This window comes from Cajanus cajan, chromosome 1 (assembly GCF_000230855.2).
Source record: "Cajanus cajan strain Asha chromosome 1, NIPB_CcT2T_4, whole genome shotgun sequence".
Taxonomy (NCBI): Eukaryota; Viridiplantae; Streptophyta; class Magnoliopsida; order Fabales; family Fabaceae; genus Cajanus; species Cajanus cajan.
This window is the reverse complement of record NC_138517.1, coordinates 54,695,427-54,707,903: the sequence shown is the minus strand read 5'-3', so window position 1 is coordinate 54,707,903 and position 12,477 is coordinate 54,695,427. Positions and strand designations below refer to the sequence as shown.

Below are 12,477 nucleotides of genomic sequence, written 5' to 3'. Positions count from 1 at the left end.
TGTATTGATGATTAGAAATACAAATTTAATTTGCAAGAATGATGATCTGAGAGAGAGAACGAAATTATAGAAAAGTGCCTGTAAGCTAGGTTTTGGAAAAATTTGAATATTTCCATTAGATTCTGTATGTATTGAGGATTAGAAATACGTATTTAATTTGCAAGAATGATGATCTGAGAGAGAGAACGAAATTATAGAAAAGTGCCTATAAGCTAGGTTTTGGAAAAATTAGAATATTCCCATTAGATTCTGTATGGATTGAGGATTAGAAATACATATTTAATTTGCAAGAATGATGATCTGAGAGAGAGAACGAAATTATAGAAAAGTGCCTGTAAACTAGGTTTTGGAAATATTAGAATATTCCCATTAGATTCTGTGTGTATTGAGGATTAGAAATACATATTTAATTTGTAAGAATGATGATCTGAGAGAGAGAACGAAATTATAGAAAAGTTCCTGTAAGCTAGGTTTTGGAAAAATTAGAATATTCCCATTAGATTCTGTATGTATTGAGGATTAGAAATACATATTTAATTTGCAAGAATGACGATCTGAGAGAGAGAACGAATTATAGAAAAGTGCCTGTAAGCTAGGTTTTGGAAAAATTAGAATATTCCCATTAGATTCTGTATGTATTGAGGATTAGAAATACATATTTAATTTGCAAGAATGATGATCTGAGAGAGAGAACGAAATTATAGAAAAGTGCCTGTAAGCTAGGTTTTGGAAAAATTAGAATATTCCCATTAGATTCTGTATGTAATGAGGATTAGAAATACATATTTAATTTGCAAGAATGATGATCTGAGAGAGAGAACGAAATTATAGAAAAGTGCCTGTAAGCTAGGTTTTGGAAAAATTAGAATATTCTCATTAGATTCTGTATGTATTGAGGATTAGAAATACATATTTAATTTGTAAGAATGATGATCTATGAGATGGAACGAAATTATAGAAAAGTGGCTGTAAGTTAGGTTTTGGAAAAATTAGAATATTCCCATTAGATTCTGTATGTATTTGAGGATTATAAATATTTATTGAATTTGCAAGAATGATGAACTGAGAGAGAGAACAAAATTATAGAAAAGTGCCTGTAAGCTAGGTTTTGGAAAAATTAGAATATTCCCATTAGATACTGTATGTATTGAGGATTGGAAATACATATTTAATTTGTGGAATGAGGATTAGAACGAAATTATAGAAAAGTGCCTGTAAGCTAGGTTTTGGAAAAATTAGAAGATTCCCATTAGATTCTGTATGTATTGAGGATTAGAAATACATATTTAATTTGTAAGAATGATGATCTAGGAGAGAGAACGAAATTATAGAAAAGTGCCTGTAAGCTAGGTTTTGGAAAAATTAGAATATTCCCGTTAGATTCTGTATGTATTGATGATTAGAAATACAAATTTAATTTGCAAGAATGATGATCTGAGAGAGAGAACGAAATTATAGAAAAGTGCCTGTAAGCTAGGTTTTGGAAAAATTTGAATATTTCCATTAGATTCTGTATGTATTGAGGATTAGAAATACGTATTTAATTTGCAAGAATGATGATCTGAGAGAGAGAACGAAATTATAGAAAAGTGCCTATAAGCTAGGTTTTGGAAAAATTAGAATATTCCCATTAGATTCTGTATGGATTGAGGATTAGAAATACATATTTAATTTGCAAGAATGATGATCTGAGAGAGAGAACGAAATTATAGAAAAGTGCCTGTAAACTAGGTTTTGGAAATATTAGAATATTCCCATTAGATTCTGTGTGTATTGAGGATTAGAAATACATATTTAATTTGTAAGAATGATGATCTGAGAGAGAGAACGAAATTATAGAAAAGTTCCTGTAAGCTAGGTTTTGGAAAAATTAGAATATTCCCATTAGATTCTGTATGTATTGAGGATTAGAAATACATATTTAATTTGCAAGAATGACGATCTGAGAGAGAGAACGAATTATAGAAAAGTGCCTGTAAGCTAGGTTTTGGAAAAATTAGAATATTCCCATTAGATTCTGTATGTATTGAGGATTAGAAATACATATTTAATTTGCAAGAATGATGATCTGAGAGAGAGAACGAAATTATAGAAAAGTGCCTGTAAGCTAGGTTTTGGAAAAATTAGAATATTCCCATTAGATTCTGTATGTAATGAGGATTAGAAATACATATTTAATTTGCAAGAATGATGATCTGAGAGAGAGAACGAAATTATAGAAAAGTGCCTGTAAGCTAGGTTTTGGAAAAATTAGAATATTCTCATTAGATTCTGTATGTATTGAGGATTAGAAATACATATTTAATTTGTAAGAATGATGATCTATGAGATGGAACGAAATTATAGAAAAGTGGCTGTAAGTTAGGTTTTGGAAAAATTAGAATATTCCCATTAGATTCTGTATGTATTTGAGGATTATAAATATTTATTGAATTTGCAAGAATGATGAACTGAGAGAGAGAACAAAATTATAGAAAAGTGCCTGTAAGCTAGGTTTTGGAAAAATTAGAATATTCCCATTAGATACTGTATGTATTGAGGATTGGAAATACATATTTAATTTGTGGAATGAGGATTAGAACGAAATTATAGAAAAGTGCCTGTAAGCTAGGTTTTGGAAAAATTAGAAGATTCCCATTAGATTCTGTATGTATTGAGGAATAGAAATACATATTTAATTTGTAAGAATGATGAACTGAGAGAGAGAACGAAATTATAGAAAAGTGCCTGTAAGCTAGGTTTTGGAAAAATTAGAAGATTCCCATTAGATTCTGTATGTATTGAGGATTAGAAATACATATTTAATTTGTAAGAATGATGAACTAAGAGAGAGAACGAAATTATAGAAAAGTGCCTGTAAGCTAGGTTTTGGAAAAATTAGAAGATTCCCATTAGATTCTGTATGTATTGAGGAATAGAAATACATATTTAATTTGTAAGAATGATGATCTGGGAGAGAACGAAATTATAGAAAAGTGCCTGTAAGCTAGGTTTTGGAAAAATTAGAATATTCCCATTAGATTTTGTATGCATTGAGGATTAGAAATACATATTTAATTTGTAAGAATGATGATCTGAGAGAGAGAACGAAGTTATAGAAAAGTGTCTGTAAACTAGGTTTTGTAAGAATTAGAAGATTCCCATTAGATTCTGTATGTATTGAGGATTAGAAATACATATTTAATTTGTAAGAATGATGATCTGAGAGAGGGAACGAAATTATAGAAAAGTGCCTGTAAGCTAGGTTTTGGAACAATTAGAATATTCCCATTAGATTCTGTATGTATTTGAGGATTAGAAATATTTATTTAATTTGCAAGAATTATAGAAAAGTGCCTGTAAGCTAGGTTTTGGAAAAATTAGAATATTCCCATTAGATATTGTATGTATTGAGGATTAGAAATACATATTTAATTTGTGGAATGAGGATTAGAACGAAATTATAGAAATATTCCCATTAGATTCTGTATGTATTGAGGAATAGAAATACATATTTAATTTGTAAGAATGATGATCTAGGAGATAGAACGAAATTATAGAAAAGTGCTTGTAAGCTAGGTTTTGGAAAAATTAGAAGATTCCCTGATGGAGGAGGCCCATGGGCTAAGGGCCCAACTACTAGGGCAATGGCACGGATGATGCATGAAGAGTGGGCCCAAGCCCAAGGAAAGCCCACCACTTTATTTTGTTGGGCTTTGTCTCAAGCCCATTAGATTAGGGTTAGCATAGGATTGGGCTTTAGTGCCTTGTAATTTCCTTTGGGGCCTTGTATTTCCGGCCTTATAGTGTAGGAATTTCATTTAGAGGTCATATGAATTTAGGGTTATTTAGGTTACATGTGAATCTACATTAGCATGTAATTAGAAGCACATTTGGAGTGCATTTCGGCCATGTGCTACACATGCACAAGGTGTGATCCGAAATGCAACTCAAATGGCTTCCTAATTACATGCCAAATGAGTGCACATGGGGGGGTGGCCGGTTGGCACCAAAATTTGAATTTTAGAATTCAAATTTTGGCGCCTAGAGTTAAGTTAACCATACCATGGTTTTACTTAACTCTAGGTGAACCCAACTTAAACCCTTAACCTAATTTTACCTATAAATCATCCCTTGGCCGAGTATTGTGATACTTTGGAAATTATTGAATGAGCATTCCTCTCAAAGAATTCTCTTCTCCGAAGTCACCTTTGCTTCTAGCCTCTACCCTACTTGAGAGCTTCTCTTTGTAGAGCTAGAACATCTTATCTTCTTTGGACTTAGCTTGAATGCAAGCCTAGGTCACCTTGCTCCTTTGAGGCATCTCAATTCCTTGAAGAATCATCTAAGGAAATCCGAAAAGGAGTGAAGAATCCATGTGCATCCAAGTGGAAGTACATCAAGTGGTATCAAGAGCTTCGGTCTTCAAGAGATAAGTTCATCTTCTTGAATTTTGATCCGTGGTTCAATTTGTTCATCTTGTGTTCATATTGTTCAATTTTTGAGTTCATGTCATTTTAGAGTTGATTCTTTCCTAGATCTATTTTCTTGTCTTAAAATTGATGGATCTAGTTTTGGTTTTGCTTGAGTGATTCATATATGCATTTTACTTTGAATTGCTTCCATGAATCATGCTCCATTCTCTTGTGCTTAATTAGGAATTTTCTGCCTATTAGCCTTTGATTTTGTTTGAGTCTTCTTTGAATCTTATTCGGTCAATTGAATGCTTGAGTCTTTTATTTTTAAATCCATGTCTAGTAGGTTTGTGTAGTTCTTATATGTTCATCTTTCTTAGCAATGCTTGTTGATCCTTGTTAAATTTTGATTTGCATCTTGAAACAATTTTCTGGATTTGGCCGAGATCCATTTCTTTTCTTTGGTATAAGCTCATGAATTTTGTTTCATTTTTGAGTTCATAAACTACTACTAGATCATTAGTAGTTTTCTTAGAATTTTAGGCTTCCAAAATTTTGAAAATGTCTTACCCAAAAATTTTAAATCCGTGAGGTTTGATCTTGTGTCATTGGTGTGTGCTGCAAAATTGTGTTTGGATTGCAATTTGAATTTTAAAATTGGAGCCAAAACCGTGCATGTGCTACATAAACCAACCAAGCATCAAAAGCATGTCACATGTTCATTACATTTTAACCTAATTTGTGTGGCATTTGAATTTCAACTTGAATCCGGTTTTGGTGCTTCATTTAAGGTGTGACCGAAAATTTGTGAGGCTCTTTTGAATTAAAAGAAAAAGGCAACTCCTGGAGTTTTAAAAAAAAAAAAAAAAAAAGAAGAAAAAAAAAATTCAAAATCAAAAGTGAATTTAAAAAAAAAAAATGCTAAACCTAATTTGAAAAGCAAAAGCCAATTAAGGAGTTTAGTTTCTCAATTTGTTTCTTCTCGGTTCCTACTTGTGTTTGACTCATTAAAAGAAATTTTCAGCTCACCTATTTTGAGTGTTTGGTTTTGTGCATCTACTCTAGAACTATTCTTAGATCATTTCCTTCTTGTTCTAGTCAACTACTTATTTGAGTCACATAAACTTGTCATTTCTTAATCTACTCTTGTCTTTCTTTTCCTTCAATATTTCTTTTGCTGTTCCTATCTTGTGATAATCAAAGAGTGACCTAAGCTTGACCTAGCCTATCTTCATAGAAGCTAGTTCTACAAGGGTCATCAAAAGAAGCCTAAGGAAAGGAGGAGGAAGGAAGCTAGAGGTGGCTTGTGGATTTGAACACTTAAACACAAACACCAAATATTCTTGGCTGAAAATTTTGAAGTGGCTGGACCAGAATTTCCGTGAAGACTTCTTGGAGATTCAATTGAAGATTGTATTTGAATTTTTTTTTTTTTAAAAAAAAAATATATATATATATGTACAAGGATTAGTGACGGATTTTAGAGACCAATTTTTCCTTACTAATTTGAATTTTTGTTGCAAATTTGGTCACTAATACCTCACTAATTCTTAGTGGCTATTTTCTTAAAATTACTTTAAGCCACTTGTTCTTTGTTGTTCATACTTTGTATTTGGCCATTTCAAGGAGTGTCTTGGAAGTGTCTTTGGTACACAACCATCTCTCCTTAGGAATAGAATTTTCGTTAGTACTTGGTGGGAGTGGTCCTTGATTGATCTTTGGTATCTCTCAAGCTCTCACCCTAGGACACGTTTAGATAGCTTATTACTCTTGTTTATCTTTTGTTTTAATTGCTTTCCTTCGACTAGTATGCCATAGCTCATAAAACATCAAAAAATAATTTTTCATTGAAAAGAATTTGGTAAAGATTAACTACAAAGGGGATTAGTAATTTTTACTTGAAGAGGCTTGGTTTTTAAGTGGCTCCTAGTAGCTCACCTCCCTCCAAAGTTCAATTTGTATACATAATCCTCCTAGTACTTAGTTGATGAGGACATGGGCAAGGATTTAGGAGCACTCAAAGGACTTGGAGGACCAATGACTAGGGCAAGGACTAAAAGGGCCAAGGATGCTTTGCAACAAGTTGCGGCCCTTATTCTTGAAGAAATGCCCAATGATGAAGACAAGGCCAAGATGGTGAATTGTATCAAGGATTATGAAGCCTAATTACGCCATTTTCGTAGTGGGTGTTTTTTTTAGTACTTGTAATTAGTAAATAAAGGCCTAAAACTCTTGTTAAAGTGGCTGCCAACTCTTGTTTGGGCTGCACCACTTATTGGGCTAGTTATTAGGCAAGTTGTTTTTAGTTAAATAAGGTCCAAAACCTTTGGGATGAATCAGCCATGAGGCATACCAAAGGGTGCACGAATTTAGCATGTGTTTGTTTTGCATTAGTGGTCATAATTGTTAGGCTTAGTGGAGTTCATTAATTGCCCACTAATGGAGTTCATTAATTGCCCACTAATGTAAGTGAAAGGTCTTGGTTGTAAGCTATATAAGCTGCCCATTGGGATGAATAAGCACAGATCAGAATTTGAGTTTTATTAACTGAGAGTGATTCTCCAATTGTTCTTGAGTGATTCAAGAATTTGGGCATATCAAAGGATCATCCACAATTCTTTGTGTGAAGCCTTCCTTGGAAGAGTGATTCTTCCTCCATTCCTTTACCGTTTCCTTCCCTCCATTTCTTGCATCTAATTTCCTTACCCACATTCCAGAAATTAAGTCCAAGATTTTAACCCAAAAGATCCTTCCCTACATTCCAGAAATTAAGTCAAAGATTTTGAACCCAAAAGATCCTTTTTCAACTCTGGTGCAATTAGGAATCATATCATTTGGTATCAAGAGCTCCGGTTTTTTGGGTTCATCCACATCATTTGCTGGAATTTCTTTGGGTAACATCCTTCCTTGTTATTTCTCATTACCATTGATATTACCTTAGTGTTCTTTCTTTATTTGCTGAACCATTGCAAAAATTAGGCCTTAATAGTGTTAAAAAATATTAAATAAAATAAAATTCGTACATAATAAAAAAAAAAAAAAAAGAAGAAAGAGTTGTGGCTGAATGGTTCATGCGTTTAGAACACTTGAAACTCAATCTTTAAGGTAATATTTTGGTTTGGTTGAAGGTTGTTACTAACTTATCTAAATTCCAGTTTTTGATTCCTAAATTTCCTTGTTTTTTTGAATTTTTGGTGGCTGTTTTGTATTCCTTTTTAAGCCTACCCTAAACCTTGCTTTTAACACAAAAAATTGTGGTTTGTTCTTTGTGTTGTCTACTTTTTTTTGAATTGCTTTAAAAAAAAATAATAATAAAAAAAAAAGCCATTAAGAGTGACATACACGAGTGTTCATTTTACGAGTGTAAACAAGTGAGAAGAGTGGTGAGGTCCTATTTTCTTTGTGTTTGTTATTACTCTTGTTTTTGAAGTATGGCAGATGGAAATCATTTGGATGGAACACAAAGACTCTTGTTCGACGCTATTAATGCTCAAATGCAAAGATTATTGAGAGAAAACAATGAAGAGTTGTATGGAAGAATTGAGCGATTAGAGAATCGTGATCATCATGAAGAAGAAAGGAGAGGAAGAAATGGTGGTGCTCCTAGGCAAAACAGAATTGAAGGTGTTAAACTTAATGTTCCTCCATTTAAGGGGAAGAGTGATCCGGAAGCCTATGTGGAATGGGAACTCAAAATAGAACATATTTTCACTTGTAACAATTATGATGAAGAGCAAAAGGTGAAACTTGCAGCAGCGGAGTTCTCGGACTATGCACTTGTGTGGTGGAATAAGTTGAAAAGAGAAAGGTTGAGAAATGAAGAGCCTTTGGTGGAAACATGGGCTGAAATGAAAAGGCTCATGAGGAAACGTTATGTGCCGGCTAGCTATGCTAGAGATGTGAAATTTAAACTTCAAAAATTGTCACAAGGCACCAAAGGAGTTGAAGAGTATTACAAGGAATTGGACTTGCTCATAATGCAAGCCAATATTGAAGAAGATCCAGAACTAACCATGGCTCGTTTTATTAATGGCTTGAATAACGATATTCGTGATGTTGTTGAATTGCAGGAATTTGTTGAGATAGAAGACTTGCTGCACAAATCCATTCAAGTGGAACAACAACTCAAAAGAAAAAGTGTGACCAAGAAGAGTTCTTCTAATTATAATTCCTATAGTTGGAAGGACAAAAATAAGAAGGAGGTGGCTGCCACTCCAAGCAATCTAGCATCTACTTCTCATGGAAAATCATCCTCTAAGTCCTTAGAACAGCCTCAAAAGAAGAGTAAAGACATAAAATGCTTTAAGTGTCAAGGCATGGGTCATTATGCCTATGAGTGTCCTACCAAAAGGACCATGGTTCTCAAGGAGAATGGAGATTACACTAGCCAATCTGATGTTAGTGAGGAAGAAGAAGGTGACATTGAGGAGGAAGAGGAGGCCCTTGAGGGAGATTTATTGATGATTAGGAGAATGATGGGTAGTCAAATGAGTCCTTTAGAAAGAAGCCAAAGGGAGAATATTTTCCACACAAGATGTTCCATCAATGGAAAGGTTTGCATGGTGATTATTGATGGAGGGAGTTGCGCTAATGTGGCTAGTGCTAGATTAGTGTCAAAGCTAAATTTAGACACTAAACCACACCCTAGGCCATATAAACTTCAGTGGCTTAGTGAGGATGGAGAGGTGCAAGTGAGGCAGCAAGTAGAAGTGGATATTTCCATTGGAAAATACAAAGATAAGGTGCTATGTGATGTAGTTCCAATGGAGGCCAGCCACATACTTTTGGGAAGGCCTTGGCAATTTGACACTAAAGCCGTCCATGATGGCTATTCCAATAAGATCTCTTTTGTGCACCAAAATAAAAAGATTGTCCTCAAGCCTTTGAGTCCTAAAGAGGTGTGTGAGGATCAAATGAGGATGAGAGAAAAGATTTCTTTGGAGAGAAAAGAAAGTGATCTTGAGAAAAAGAGTGAACAAAAACTTGAGAAAAAAAAAAGTGGAAAGAAAAGGAGCGAAACACTTGAGAGAAAAGAGAGTCTTTTGGCAACAAAGGGTGAGGTGAAGAGGTTGTTCCTTGCTAAACAACCCCTTTATCTAATGTATTGCAAAAATCAGATTTTAAACACTAACACTTTTGATGAATTGGAAATACCTTCTAGTGTTAAATCTCTTTTGCAGGAATTTCATGACGTTTTTCCATCAAGTGTACCAAGTGGATTACCACCTTTGAGGGGAATTGAACACCAAATTGATCTCATTCCAGGAGCTTCCTTACCCAATAGGCCAGCTTATAGGAGCAATCCACAAGAAACGCAAGAAATTCAAAAGCAAGTGGATGAACTCATGACCAAAGGATGGGTAAGAGATAGCATGAGTCCTTGTGCTGTTCCGGTAATTTTGGTCCCTAAAAAAGATGGGACATGGAGAATGTGTTCTGATTGTAGGGCTCTAAATAACATCACCATAAAATATAGGCACCCAATTCCTAGACTTGATGATTTGCTTGATGAATTGCATGGTGCAAGTATTTTCTCTAAAATTGATTTGAAAAGTGGATATAATCAAATTAGAATTAGAGAGGGTGATGAATGGAAAACTGCTTTTAAAACAAAATATGGTTTGTATGAGTGGTTGGTTATGCCTTTTGGCTTAACTAATGCACCAAGTACTTTTATGAGATTGATGAACCATGTTTTGAGGGAATTTATTGGCAAATTTGTTGTGGTATATTTTGATGATATTCTTGTCTATAGCACTTCTCTTGAATTGCATGTGGAACATTTGAAATCTGTTTTGAAGGTGCTTAAGGAAGAACAATTGTTTGCCAATCTTGAAAAATGTGTGTTTTGTACTGATCATGTTGTATTCCTTGGTTTTGTTGTAAGTTCTAAAGGAGTACAAGTAGATGAGGAAAAGGTTAAGGCCACCCAAGAATGGCCCACACCTAAATCCGTGAGTGAAGTGAGAAGTTTCCATGGTTTGGCAAGTTTTTATAGGAGGTTTGTTAAGGACTTTAGCACCTTGGCAGCACCTCTTAATGAAGTAGTAAAGAAACATGTGGTTTTTAAGTGGGGAGGGAAACAAGAGGAAGCCTTTGTTGCTCTTAAGCAAAGGCTAACCAATGCTCCCATTCTTGCCTTACCAAACTTTGCTAAATCTTTTGAAATTGAATGTGATGCTTCCAATGTTGGGATTGGGGCTGTGTTGTTACAAGAAGGCCATCCAATTGCTTATTTTAGTGAGAAGTTAAGTGGAGCTGCCCTTAATTTTTCCACTTATGATAAGGAATTGTATGCCTTGGTAAGAGCTTTGAAAACATGGCAACACTACCTTTTTCCCAAAGAGTTTGTAATACATAGTGACCATGAGTCCCTAAGGTATTTGAAGGGACAAGGCAAGCTTAACAAGAGGCATGCCAAGTGGGTGGAGTTTTTGGAACAATTTCCCTATGTCATAAAACATAAAAGGGGAAAAGGGAACATTGTGGCTGATGCTTTATCAAGGAGACATATATTGCTTTCCACTCTTGAAACTAAATTGCTTGGATTTGAATCTTTGAAAGAAATGTATGCTTCTGATGAAACTTTTGGTGAAATATATGCTGCATGTGAGAAACTATCTCAATATGGGTATTTTAAGCACAATGGGTTTTTATTTAAAGAAAACAAATTGTGTGTGCCTACATGTTCCATTAGAGAATTGCTTGTTAGTGAATCACATGGTGGTGGTTTGATGGGGCACTTTGGGATTAAAAAGACTTTGGAAATTTTACAAGAACATTTCTTTTGGCCTCATATGAAACGTGATGTGCAAAAATTTTGTGAACATTGTGTTGTGTGCAAAATGGCTAAATCTAAATCATTGCCACATGGATTGTATACTCCTTTGCCTACTCCTGAATATCCTTGGATTGACATATCTATGGACTTTGTTTTGGGACTGCCTAGAACAAAGAATGGCAAAGATTCTATTTTTGTGGTTGTTGACAGGTTTTCAAAAATGGCACATTTCATACCTTGCAAAAAGGTAGATGATGCGTGTCATGTGGCTGATTTGTTTTTCAAAGAAGTTGTGAGGCTTCATGGTGTGCCAAGGAGTATTGTAAGTGATAGGGATGCTAAATTCCTTAGTCATTTTTGGAGGACTTTGTGGGGCAAGTTAGGTACTAAATTATTATTTTCAACAACTTGTCACCCACAAACCGATGGACAAACTGAGGTAGTCAATAGAACTTTGGGGACCTTGCTTAGGACTGTTTTAAAAAAGAATATTAAGTCCTGGGAAGCAAGTTTGCCTCATGTTGAATTTGCATATAATAGGGCTGTCCATAGCACAACAAATTGTTCACCTTTTGAGGTTGTGTATGGTTTTAACCCTTTGACTCCTCTTGATTTATTGCCTATGCCTAACATTTCTGTTTTTAAGCATAAAGAAGGGCAGGCCAAAGCGGACTATGTGAAGAAGTTACACGAACGTGTGAAGGCTCAAATTGAGAAGAAAAATGAGAGCTACGCGAAACATGCTAACAAAGGGCGAAAGAAAGTTGTGTTCCAACCTGGTGATTGGGTTTGGGTACACATGAGGAAGGAAAGATTTCCGGAACAAAGGAAATCAAAGCTTTTGCCAAGAGGGGATGGTCCATTTCAAGTACTAGAAAGAATAAATGACAATGCTTACAAGATTGAATTGCCCGGTGAGTACAATGTTAGTTCCACTTTCAATGTTTCTGATTTATCTCTCTTTGATGTAGATGATGGAGACTTTGATTTGAGGACAAATTCTTCTCAAGAGGGAGGGAATGATGAGGACATGGGCAAGGATTTAGGAGCACTCAAAGGACTTGGAGGACCAATGACTAGGGCAAGGACTAAAAGGGCCAAGGATGCTTTGCAACAAGTTGCGGCCCTTATTCTTGAAGAAATGCCCAATGATGAAGACAAGGCCAAGATGGTGAATTGTATCAAGGATTATGAAGTCTAATTACGCCATTTTTGTAGTGGGTGTTTTTTTTAGTACTTGTAATTAGTAAATAAAGGCCTAAAACTCTTGTTAAAGTGGCTGCCAACTCTTGTTTGGGCTGC

At 34.8% G+C, this 12,477-nt stretch overlaps 1 protein-coding gene across 1 annotated transcript; it reads left to right on the top strand.

Moving 5' to 3' along the window:
- The first annotated feature begins 6,431 nt into the window (after positions 1-6,431).
- Positions 6,432-12,167, top strand: LOC145954951 (uncharacterized). Its single transcript, XM_083069646.1, has 7 exons — positions 6,432-6,537; positions 7,833-9,292; positions 9,575-9,787; positions 10,196-10,815; positions 11,386-11,497; positions 11,663-12,100; positions 12,147-12,167. The coding sequence occupies exons 1-7, from the start codon at positions 6,432-6,434 to the stop codon at positions 12,165-12,167; spliced, it is 2,970 nt and encodes a 989-aa protein (XP_082925772.1).
- The last annotated feature ends 310 nt before the right edge of the window (positions 12,168-12,477 follow it).

Coding starts and splice junctions, on each gene's coding strand:
- LOC145954951 (XM_083069646.1), top strand. CDS start 6,432: ATGACTAGGGCAAGGACTAAAAGGGCCAAGGATGCTTTGCAACAAGTT. Junction 6,538..7,832: donor CAAGGCCAAGATGGTGAATT/GTATCAAGGATT, acceptor GAAGTATGGCAG/ATGGAAATCATTTGGATGGA. Junction 10,816..11,385: donor CTTAACAAGAGGCATGCCAA/GTGGGTGGAGTT, acceptor GGTTGTTGACAG/GTTTTCAAAAATGGCACATT.